The 12,630-nt window shown below is 38.7% G+C and overlaps 1 protein-coding gene across 1 annotated transcript in view; it reads right to left on the bottom strand.

The window, feature by feature from the left end:
• Positions 1–12,630, bottom strand: part of LOC106077226 (low-density lipoprotein receptor-related protein 4-like) — a 35,313-nt gene that overhangs the window by 17,456 nt on the left and 5,227 nt on the right. Inside the window, exons 5-11 of the mRNA XM_056040676.1 lie at positions 10,737–10,884; positions 9,029–9,209; positions 7,006–7,178; positions 4,999–5,238; positions 3,045–3,213; positions 1,782–1,909; positions 896–1,052 (exon numbers count right to left, since the gene is read on the bottom strand). Coding sequence (XP_055896651.1) covers positions 896–1,052; positions 1,782–1,909; positions 3,045–3,213; positions 4,999–5,238; positions 7,006–7,178; positions 9,029–9,209; positions 10,737–10,884 — 1,196 coding nt within the window. The remainder of the gene's footprint in view (positions 1–895; positions 1,053–1,781; positions 1,910–3,044; positions 3,214–4,998; positions 5,239–7,005; positions 7,179–9,028; positions 9,210–10,736; positions 10,885–12,630) is intronic.

The following is a 12,630-nucleotide window of genomic DNA, read 5'->3' as shown; positions in this document are numbered from 1 at the left end:
GCAATGAATGATATAACTATAACTATTAGAAGAATTGCGATAAGCAGGGCCAAATTAAAGGCTAGTTTGGCTGGGCTACAGCCCTTGGATATCCACAAAAAGGGACCTCCCCAAAGAATATATCCAAATTTCGACGGTTCAGAAACGTGTTTTTTTTCCGCATTTTTACGGCTGGAAGAAGTGAATAAAACTCCGAATTTACTCCACTTCTTTATTCTAAAATATAACATCCCTTCAGATACATATTTAGTCGTATCTGTGAAGACTGGAGGGATATTGTCCCTCTTTGGTATCAAACAAAATAATTAATTTGTAAAAAAATTTTTATTGATTCATTTATTGTCTCTAGTCTATGGCAAGTCTATGCAATGAATAAATTGTGCAAAGTTTTAACTTGATCCTAGAATGGGTTTGGAAAAATTAACGTGAACACACATTTTACCAGACAGAGTTGATATAAGCTTTGTAAAAACATAGGGTTGTGTCATGCATTGACCTAATTGTGCGTTGTCTCTCGTGAAACTTTTTCACATCAAAAAACAATGCCAGTAATAGTGCATGGCATTGATTGCAGATGACTGTATTCAATGACAAAGATAAAGGCACATTCCTCGCTCGATATGCTAGGACAAATTTGTACAAATACTCCTTCTTCCCTAGTGCTATTAGAGCATGGAATGGGTTGCCTGAGCTAGCCAGGAAAACCAGTGACTTGGCAGAATTTAGGTCATTGGTTAATATGCATAACTAAATGCATGACGCATAAGACGTAATCATCTTTTTTTTTTAAGTAACGTCTGTTTTATATAAGATAAGATAAGACAACAGAATTTTCCAAATGTTCCGAAAGTTGTGTAGCACTGTTTAACTTAACACAAATGTATCATCTGCTTACCTTTTCCCCAAAGCAGTGAAGTAAATTGAGTCGGAGAAAACATCAAGAGAAAAAAGATGGGCGGCAGGGTCATGGAGGATAACTCGTCTGAAACTTCCTCCCAAATCCATGGATTCAATGGTACGCAAGCCACCATCCACAAAATAAAGCCTTCTCTCTGCATTCAACATGTTAAAAAAATACGGTTAAACAGGTTAGTTAATTTACTAATGAAATGTGTATTTATAAAATTAAATTTAATTAAATTATGGCTTTTATATAGCGCTACTTTCATGCTTATAGCATAGTTCAGAGCGCTTTGGTCCAATCTCAGTTGTGGACCAGTTGGGGGGGGGGGAGGGTATCTAGGAGAAGGTTTTTCCGTGCTGTCTTTAGACGCTCAGTAAACACAACCCTGCCCGAGTCGGGTGTCGAACCTCAAGCCCCCTTCATAGGTAGCCAAGCCAAGCTAAATTCAAGAGCACTTGGCCTCTCGACCACAACGTATTGTACCTTGCAATCTAAAGAGCAGATGATGCAACGGTCATCTGTTTTTTTGTGGCCCATGATTAACAGGGTGTCATGTGGCCAGCACAACGACCAATCGCTTTAATTTTTCCCCAACTTAAGTCAGGTACCCATTAGAGCTGGGTGGACTCAGGGGCGCCCTTACTATTCCCACATTAAAAGTCCCACTCTTCACCAGGATTCGAACTCAATACCCCTCTCGGTTCGGAAGCCAAGCGCTTTATCACTCATCCACCGCGCCTCCTTATTGTTTCTGAGTGTTTAGAAATGTTTTATGCCCACTGTGCTTTAATACCATTCATAAACTTATGTGCGTATATGTGTCAGTGATTTTTGTTTTCATATTAAAATAGTCTACAATCTTTCAAAGTGTACTTACCAGTGTAGTCAATAGTTAAAGAGGTCGGCCATTTCAAGTTTGTAGTCGCTAGCAGAGTTCTACCAGTTCCGTCATAGTTGGCAGTTTCAATCTTTGGCAGGACTCCCCATTCAGTCCAGAATATTTTTCTGATAACACAAGTGTTCGTATGCTTTCAACGCTTGATGTTAACTGTGCATTGTATATCACTAATCATAATATGTTAAATATTTGAGCTCGAACTGAATCAATTTTATATTTGCAGTGAACATTTTTAATTAATTTATGATAGAAATGAATTGATTCTCATTTTCAGGCTCAAGAATCGTTAGAAGAAAAAAAATCATTGTAGCCCCAGTAACAGAGTCCAATGAGGAATTTCCAGGTGATGAGGCAGATCGGACAGTTAACGAGAATATTCTAAGATAGTTTCATGGCCTCGAATGTGATTGGGCGTCATTTATCACAATCTTGCGATCTATATAATATATAATATATTATATATAGGTATATTATATAATACAGACGTTACTTCAAAAAAGAAGATGATTACGTCCTACGCGTCATGCATTTAGTCATTCTGCTAAGTCACTGGTTTTCCTGGCTAGCTCAGGCAACCCATTCCATGCTCTAATAGCACTAGGGAAGAAAGAGTATTTGTACAAATTTGTCCTAGCATATGAGACGGGACGAGGAATGTGCCTTTATCTTTGTGTCTTTCTGAGTATTTTATTAAATTTTGTTTTTGTATTTGAAGATTATGGTTCAGTGTTTCAATGTATAATTGCTACTTTACTTTTAAGTTTTCTGTCCTGAAGGCTTTCTAAATTTAGTGATTTTACTAAAGGTGTTACTCTAGTCAAATGTGAATATTCGTTTGTTATGAATCTCACTGCTCTATTTTGTGTCTGTTCTAGTTTCTTAATGTTTTCTTGAGTTGAGGGGTCCCAAACGGAGGATGCATATTCTATTATTGGCCTAACCAAGGTTAAATAACATTTATATAAGGGCAGATGATGTAAAGTTCATCTGTTTCTGTTATCCCCGAGAGTGCCATGTGGCCAGCGCAACGACCGACCGCCTTTACTTTCCCCCAACTAATACCAGGTACCCACCAGAGTTGGTAGGACCCAAGGGAGTCCTAAAATCCCAGCCATCAATGAGATTCGAACCTGATACCTCTCGGTTCGGAAGCTAAGCGCTTTACTCCTCAGCCACGACGCCTTCTTGCTAGGCCCTACATCTGTATTCAACTTTAAAATAACACTGTTTTATTTGTCCTACTTGGACTCCGGAAGCAGGGCGACACTTCTTGGACTGTTGAGACTGGATGAGATGACGTATCTATGGTTACTGCCGTCAACATTGATTGCCGCGATTACATCCAATCCGTTGTCGCTATAGAAAACAATGTCGTTCACAGCGTCTACTGCAATACCACTGACGTCAGAGTCTGAGACGAGACAAAAAAAAAGACAAAAAAAAAGTCAGAAAAGTCAGAAAAATATATGTTTTTTAACAAGTAAAAACAAAAATGAATACTGCTGCCACCGAACTTGCTTTGAACACGTGGCTCATTTCGTTCTGTGCAAGAAGCAGTTGGCAGCATGTACTTTGACCATAAAAAAATCCACAAGAAGAGGTGGCAATCCCCAAACTGAGAATCTTTCAGTATGATCCCCAAGAGATGGAGATCATTATTATTATTATGTTAGAAATGAACGAGTAGTCATTCTCTGGCGCTGCCAGGGTCGAGTTTCGCTGAAGAGAAACAAAATTCATCGTAGTCCCTTTAACAGTTTCCACTGAGGAATTTTCTGGTGATGTGGCAGGTCTGCAGCAGTACCGCCCTCTGACAGGCAACGTGGATGTTCCTAGAAAGGTTAAGGGCCTTGAAGGTGTCTGTGAGGTCAGTTGTTATTATCCACTCGGTTGATATAACAATGGGGTATATTGTTATTTTGGACAATTTCCATATTATTATTATTATGTTAGAAATGAACGAGTAGTCATTCTCTGGCGCTGCCAGGGTCGAGTTTCGCTAAAGAGAAACAAAATTCATCGTAGTCCCTTTAACAGTTTCCACTGAGGAATTTTCTGGTGATGTGGCAGGTCTGCAGCAGTACCCCCCTCTGACAGGCAACGAAGATGTTCCTAAGAATGTTATTATTATTATTATTATTATTATTATAGCTTTTATATAGCGCTACTTTCATGCTTATAGCATGCTCAGAGCGCTTTTGGTCCATTTGTGGACCAGTGAGGGTGGAGGGGGTATCTAGGAGTTGGTTTTCCGTGCTGCCTTTAGGCGCTCAGTAAACACAACTCTGCCCGATTCGGGTGTCGAACCTAGGTAGCCAAGCCAAGCTAAGTTCAAGCGCACTTGGCCTCTCGACCACGCTTCCGACTCATCACAGAATACAGTGTTGGACCCGCAGAGGAGCTGATATTGGCTCGGGACGCTACCTTCTCAACTGCTAATACAAACCGCGGTTTGAAGCGCCAACAGAAACCAAGTTTAACACCCACCCACCCCCCCCCTTATCTTTTAAGTGAACAAATTTTAAGATCGCAGTATCGTAAAGCGGCTCCAATAAAAAAACGGAAGAACCGCGTTGAAGCTCTATAAACGAAATGGCACTTGAAGAAAGTGCTTCTGCTTTAGAGATGCAACAATTGGCTGTGCAGAAGAAATCAATGGACGTGAGGTTATACACTAAGAGTGTTGGACCCAAGATTTACTATTGTGTGTCTAGATCTATTACAAATTTAATTAGATGACTGATCCAAACTGTAACCATTGATACAACTGCGCTCAATATAAAAATAAAGTCCCCCTTTCAGACCTTGTGGTCTATAGGGCAGATGATGTAAAGGTCATCTGTTTCTGTGGTGGCCTACGGTTAACAAGGGTGTCATGTGGCCAGCACAAGGACCAACCGCCTTTACTTTTCCCCAACTAATGTCAGGTACCCATTAGAGCTAAGTAGACTCAGGGGCGCCCGAAGATCCCGAAATTAAAACATCCCAGTCATCAAATGGATTCGAACCCTGGACCACTCAGACACCTCGCCTCCACGCTAAATATAAGCTCTGTTTTAAAATACAAAAACTATTATGTATGTTTTGCTTGTTTTTTGTGTGTGTGTTTTTTTTTTTGCTTGTTTTTGTTCTTTTCACTGGATTCACTAGGAAGCCAGCTATTTATAGCTTGACCTCCATATATGACAACACTTACTGTAATCCAATTGTTGTATAACAGATAAGCCACTACCATCAATTCTCATACTTAATAGCTGCTTATATAGATTGTCGAAGAAGTAAATCCGGCCTCCGCTTGGATCGTAGTCAAAAGTACTTGGGTTATATTGTATGTCAGTTGGAATCACTTCGTACGTTGTTAAGTTGATGTCAGCTTTAATAAACTGTCGCAGTTGTGTGTCCAGGAGAAATATAATGTCATCTTTTGGTGGGAACACTGTAAATAAAACACAAACAAATTTACAAATGTCACGGAATTTGTGTAAAGTTATTTGCTGATAATAATATTGTGTAAAGTTATACTTATGGGGGACGACCATATGCCTAAGGCAATCCTTTTGTTGGTCGGCGTAACATAGGCGCCCTCTCCCCCCACCCCCCGAAAACGATTTAAGCTTAGGTTCCAACTTGCTATTAACTGACATAGAAGAGAGCCTCCTGGCAGCAGGCGACGTCCGATCGAGACAACTGGAGATTTTTTTTTTTACAAAGCCTGCGGGATGTAAAGAAAATCTATTGCCGAGGACAGACGTAGACGTCGGAAAGAGAAATCTCAACCGACCAAAGGCAGACAACGGTTATGTCTGTTCTGGATGTAGCAAAATATGTAGGTCACAGCTTGGACTGCGCAGCTACGTGAAAGACTGCACTCCTAATTAATCTTTGGACCTAAAGACAATCCGTATGTAATATTATTCATCACCTAGATCGTCTACGTTCCTCAACCCCGCTACGTATCAGATTTTAAAAAGAAAAAATATCTTGCGATCTCTAGGGCAGAAGATGTAGAGGCCATCCGGTTCTGTGGCGGCCTACGGTTAGCGAGGGTGCCATGTTGCCAGCACAACGACCAACCGCCTTTTCCCCACACCTAATGTCCCATATGAGTTGGGTGGGCTCAGGTGCAACCTAAAAATCCAGAAATTCAAAATCCCAGCCTTCACCAGGATTTGAACATGAGTCCTTTCGGTTCAGAAGCCAAGCGACGCACGACTGGCCACCAGCCCCCCCCCCCTCGAATATGATTGGAAGCATTAAAATTTGTTAAACAATAGCAAAGGACTTTCATAGAGGTTTAGGGAAAGATTGCTCTAGGATGAAGCACAATCAAAGCAAAGGAGCAATAGCTATAGTGAGCCGACCCGCGGCGTAGCATACGCCCCCCCCCTCCTCTCCTTGTCATAGCGAACGTTACGTGGGGTAACTCTAGTCCAGAATCGCAGAAATAAAAGAGTTATCTTTCCATAACTTTTTCACCGTGGTGTTTCTGCATGGTTGGGTCACGAGGAGAGTTCTATATATAGATACGTTCATTTTATAAGGAATCTTATTCAGCGCTGTGTCCAAACTTTCCCTTGTGATACCACGTGATAAGGAGCAGATTTGAGCGTGCCGATCACCACAACAACAGTTAGAAAATACATATATTACAATTGTCTTCTATTATAAAAAAAAAATTGTACCTTAGATTGTATATTAATGTACATATATCAGTAATGGAATGAGTTGTCTGAGTCAGCAAGAAAAAAACAGTAACTTGGGCAGAATTTTAGTAATTGGTTTACATGCATGACTAGATGCATGACGTGTAGGACGTAATCATCTTCTTTTTTTTCAAGTAACGTCTGTATTATATAAGATAAGATAAGGTAAGATATGTGGGAAGCGTGGTCGAGAGGCTAGGTACTTGGCTTGGCTACCAATGTCAAGGTTCGACCCCCGACTCGAGCAGAGTTGTGTTTACTGAGCGCCTAAAGGCAGCACGGAAAACCTTCTCCCAATTACCCCCACCCACACACACACACACACATACTGGTCCACAAATGAGATTGGATCATAGCGCTTTGAGCGTGCTATAAGCATGAGTGTATCGTTCTATATAAAAAAGCTATAATAATAATAATATAATAATCAGCTAAACAGAACAATTATATTATTAGTATTTAATAGAATAATAAAAATATTTGATAAAATAAATGTGTACTCGGGTAACACTTGACTCCTGCATTTTTGCCCGCTAAACAGTTGTGTTGGCCCCACGGCTTATGAGCGCAGGTCCATAAAGTGGTAGCAGAGGGAGGACATAGCACATCATCAAGCCAGTAGAAAGAACTAGAGGAATGGAATTCATTGCCATTTGTTGGTCTAGCGCTCCATCTGAAATGAATCAAATTTTTAAATAACTGAAAAGATGTATGTCTAACAAGAGCAACATGACAATTATTTTATTTTTTTTAAAAAGACAATACCTCCTTTATACAACATACTAACTCTAAGATTAGGCCCACTATTTTTCAGATAAAATACTTCAGATTTCAGATAAATTACTTTAGATTTAAGATAAAATACTTTTGATTTCAGGTTTCGGATAAAATAATTCAGATTTCAGATATATCAATTCAGATCTCAGATAAAATATCAGATTTCAGATACATTACTTCAGATACATTACTTTAGATTTCAGGTTTCAGATAAATTTCTTCAGATTTGAGATAAATTACTTAAGATTTCAGATAGATTACTTCCGATTTCAGATAAATTACCTCAGACAAATTACTAGCTATTCGATCTCTCTTGCTCTCTTGGTTTACTGTTGTTTCAAAGTTTGTCACATTCGGGATTATTATCAAGTTTTATTTTTCTTATTTTTACTTTTAACCATTGTTGAATTATGCCCCTTTTAAAACTTTATTCTAGCATTCTATCAATAGGCCTAATACAAATAAATCAAGAGGGGATGATGCCTGATTATGAGTTTCCATTCAAACTTTACCCCCCCCCCACCTCACCTCTCTCTTCTCCCCACCATAAAACCAGTTTTTTTAAAGAAATGCTCTATATTTGTAGCGTTCATTTGTTGGTAATCATTTTTATACTTTGAAATCAATTAGTTAGAAATATTTTTCATCTCGGTATGTTAATTTCCAGGAGAGTGACGAGACCTATGGATCCATGCAATGTAATCCTTTACTTTTGCAAGGAGTCTTTTATATAGCAGGAATCACGCGATCACGTTTTTAATCAGCAATCCACAATCTACATCACATAGTTGCAAAATGTGTATGTACGTCTATTTATTCATACAAACCATTACCAAAATACAAACAAACATTTGTGTTGATTGCCGGGAATTCCCACTGAAGCAGTGTTTAAAAAGGCGACATCCAATTTTATATAACAGGAATCACGCTATCACGTTTTTAATCAGCAATCCACAATCTACATCACATAGTGTGCAAAATGTGTATGTACGTCTATTTATTCATACAAATCATTACCAAAATACAAACAAACATTTGTGTTGATTGCGGGAATTCCCACTGAAGCAGTGTTTGAAAAGGCGTTATCCAATTTTATTTTTACGATGATTATATTTTGAAAATTATACAAAAACAAGAGTTTCACTATTTTCTTTACAATTTGTGACCAACGTGGTAATTGTTTCTCCAAAAAAATAGAATAACTGTTAATTTTTTTTTTTTTTTTGGGGGGGGGGGAAATCGTTAGAGCGTTTTCGAAATATCCGCTCAACTTCCAGTTTCCAGTCCACCACGAAGATGATACACGAATATTCACATTTGACTAGAGTAACACCTTTTTAAAAATCAACAGAGAAATATAGTCTACAGGAGAGAAGACTCAAAAGTAAAGTAGCAATTATACATAAAACACTGAACCATAATCTTCAAATACGAAAGAAAATCTAAAAAATACTCAGAAAGACACAAAGATAAAGGCACATTCCTCATCCCATATGCTAGGACAAATCTGTACAAATGCTCCTTCTTCCCTAGTTCTATAAGAGCATGGAATGGGTTGCCTGAGCTAGCCAGGAAAACAAGTGACTTGGTAGAATTTAAGTCATTGGTTAAAATGCATGACTAGATGTATGACGCGTAGGACGTAATCATCTTCTTTTTTAAAAAAAAACGTCTGTATTTTATAAGATAAAATAAGCTAATGATAGGAAACGTGAAAAGATAAATTATCGAAAACATGTCAGGTACCTTTGAAATCCTAACATGGAACAAACTATTTCGGCACTGGTGTCGCTCCAATCATCATCACAGATGGCGCCCCATCTGTTGCTATGAAATACTTCCACGTTTCCCTCGTACTTTGTGAATCCATCCACGAGACGCAGGTCTAGTTCAGTGTCTGTGGTAGACGCCTCTGGGTTCTCTGTAGCTAATCGCACGATGGTCAGGGAAAAAAAAAAAGAAAAGTCAAAACTAGGGAACGTCCGGATATTACCTAACACCAAAAATTATGTTTTTATAACCTCCACTCCACCCTCTTATAACAAATAGTATCAAAACTCACCCTCCATCTCCCCCTGCCCATATAAAGTAACAAAACAAGAAAATTCGAATTTCACAAAAAGAAACATTTGTTAATTATCATTTTCTAGGGGAAATAAACTCGACTTCCATTTGCTCTTCCATGACATATTCAGTTGTCTTTTCCCTAATATTGTAAATATTCATCGGGTGGCCACCGAATAATCCGTGGAGTTTTAAAAAATGGGGTATTTTTTTCCATTAATATCTAATCTTGTATAATACAGGCGTTACTTTAAAAAAAGAAGATGATTACGTCCTACGCGTCATGCATTCAGTCATGCGTATTAACCAATGACCTCAATTTTGCCAAGTCACAAATATTTTTTGAAAACTCATGTGTCATGACTTTCTAATTCTAATCAAAGTAAGAAATTCGTCTAGCTCTATTTAATATCGCTCTGAAGCATTTTTATTCAGTGCTAAGTTTCTATTTCACAGCTACACCAACAGGAGTAGTCGTTTAACTGCCCTTCTGTAGTCCTGACCTCACGTTACCGCCTCGAGGCTGACCCATTCAACCACTGGACAGTGACAGGACAGGGGCCTAACTTAAGGATGGCACTCATACCCCATGACAAACAAGCGAACACCGAATTCACAACACCTGGCGCTAAGTGAAAGTCGAACCCGCGAAAGGCAAAGGGAACTCTCTATCTGTTAATGACACTACTTTAAAATTATAAAGCGCGTTAACTCTTTCTCTCCGTAATTATTTACCACATTCTAGTGGAATCCAATGTTGGTATCGTCAGTTAGGAGAGATAGAGTTAACAAACATAATGTCAACTGAAGGTGCTGTGATAACATAAAACAATTAACACGATAGTCAAAATGATCTTTTTTTTTTCTGTTATTTTATTTAAATATTTGTTGCAACGTATGAAATCTTCAGATCCCCCTACCTCATGTAACAAACCATAACAAATTTTATACCCCTCCCCCTTTAGCCGTTATGTAATCTCCGTATGGGGGCGCGGTGGCTGAGTGGTTAGGCGCTCGGCTTCCGAACCTGGGGTCCTGGGTTCGAATCTCGTTGAAGACTGGGATTTTGAATTTCGGCATATTTAGGGCGCCCCTGAGTCCACCCAACTCTAACGGGTACCTGACTTTATTAGGGGAAAGTAAAGTCGGTTGGTCTTTGTGCTGGCTGCATAACACCCTGCTTGTTAACCGTTGGCCATAGAAACAGATGACCTTAACATCATCAGCCCCATAGATCGCAAGGTCTGAAAGGGAAACTTTACTTTTTATTTGTTTTTAATATAACCGTACGTTCCCTTAGTAAAAAGATAAAAATATGCGATTTTTGGTACCGCGCAGGTACTGAGCATGGAAAAGTTAGAAAGTTAATGTAGATTCAACTTAAGCTCACCTGTTAAATCACAGAAAAATAAATTGCAGTTATCTGAGGAACAGCATTTGAAACACGAAGATTCTCTCCTTAGTAAATCTGTCTCAGTATCTTTTCTCAATGGGAATCTTTTTCCAACTAAAACGTCATTATCGATTTGTGGGCAATACTGTCACAAAAAATTTAAGCGAATGGTTAGCTGAACATGCAATGGTAAAAACAAGAACTGTTGATATGGTGCGCAAAGGTGCACTCGTTCAACATAATAAAGTGTTAAAACAAGAATTGTTGATATGGTGCGCAAAGGTGCACTCGTTCAACATAAAGTGTTATAATTAAAATGTTGATATGGTGCGTTCGTTTAACATAATAAAGTGTTAAATTAAGAACTGTTGATATGGTGCGCAAAGGTGCAGTCGTTCTGGATAATATGTTTTGTTTTCCACCTTGGCGCTAATAGTAGTTGTTTACTTATTGTTGACTGTTGACCTCTTGTTCCCATCTGTGAACAGTATAAAGGGCTATGGAAATATGAAGTTATAATTGTTTGTTTTCTTCTTGGTTCTTACCTATAAGCATGCAGTTTTACCCAAATGAGTAAATCGTTGCAAAAAGAAATTCAATTGCATAAAAATACGTTGAAAACAATAAAGCTTATATTAAGTGCAATTATATCGATTAGTTTGGATCAGTCGTGTAATTATACTCTCTACTGACTACAAATTATTTTTTTCATTTGCTTTTAGCTTTCTTAATGCGCTATGATTTTATTATTTGTCTGGACCAGCGGGGAAAAGGGGAGGGAGGAAGGGGGTATCTTACATGATCATTTTTTAAATGCATTAAAAAAAATTAATTAGGGATCAAGATTCCTCAAGGGGACCAATTTAACTTATATCACCGCATCTTTCATGTACGATTTCTTTCCCTTGTTCAAGATGCCAAACAAAATAATCACTTACCAATAGGTAATTAACTATTTTTTAAATTGATTCCTGTGTTGTCAGGTAAAAGAAATAATTATGCACAATTTCAGGTTGATCCGAGATTGGGTGTGGGAGAAATAACGTGTACAAACTTTTGGCCAGGCAGACAGATCTTTGGCGTTAAGCGTTTGACCTGCATTCGGAACTTAATAAATACTATTTTTGATGTGTCTACAGCGTACTATCCTGCTATACTTCTACCCGGGAAATTGTGGGCCAAACATCAAATCTGCTATTCACTGCACTGTTCTGCAGTATAATTTATGTATGATGGCTGACTTCGACAAATGTTTTGAGTTTCTTGTACGGGCGTATTCAATGTACTCAATAACTAAGAATAACAAATCTTATCACAATAACAAGATGTAGAAACTTAGTCCAGACCGTTAGATACTTAAATAAAGTTTTATACATAAAGGCCGCAGTCAAGTCTGTGTCCGTAATAAGATGTTGTCACCCTGAAGTCCTGACACCAACTGACAGATACCAACGCAAACAAGCTAAACCCCACTGTCCATGACGTCACTTATTATCGCGTTCAAAGTCCGTCAACAATGGTGCGTCTCTATACTAACTAACACTTTAGAATGTAGGTTATTGAATGCTAGGAGGTTTAATGTTCGAGATATTTTATTTTGAGGAGGGCTGAACATTATTCCCCTGGCTACGCCCATGGAGATTGAGCGACTGTATTTTGCTTAAAATTTTGCCAGCCTGTTGCCCGAAGTGTCATTGATTTACTTTAATAACGGAACCCAGCGCCTGTGAGGAAAAGAGATCATTGTGCACAGTGGGGTCACTAGGACAGGTGTCACCCGGTGCGGTCAGATGATGGTGTCACTCCCCTGCCGCACCCCCCCCCCCCCCAAAAAAAAAATCCCTTTGGTTTGTTCTTTAGTTGAACCATCATAGCCTACATTGAGCTAGTT

This window comes from Biomphalaria glabrata, chromosome 9, assembly GCF_947242115.1.
Source record: "Biomphalaria glabrata chromosome 9, xgBioGlab47.1, whole genome shotgun sequence".
Taxonomy (NCBI): Eukaryota; Metazoa; Mollusca; class Gastropoda; family Planorbidae; genus Biomphalaria; species Biomphalaria glabrata.
Note: the sequence above shows the minus strand (reverse complement) of the source record. Positions and strands in the feature narration are given on the sequence as shown.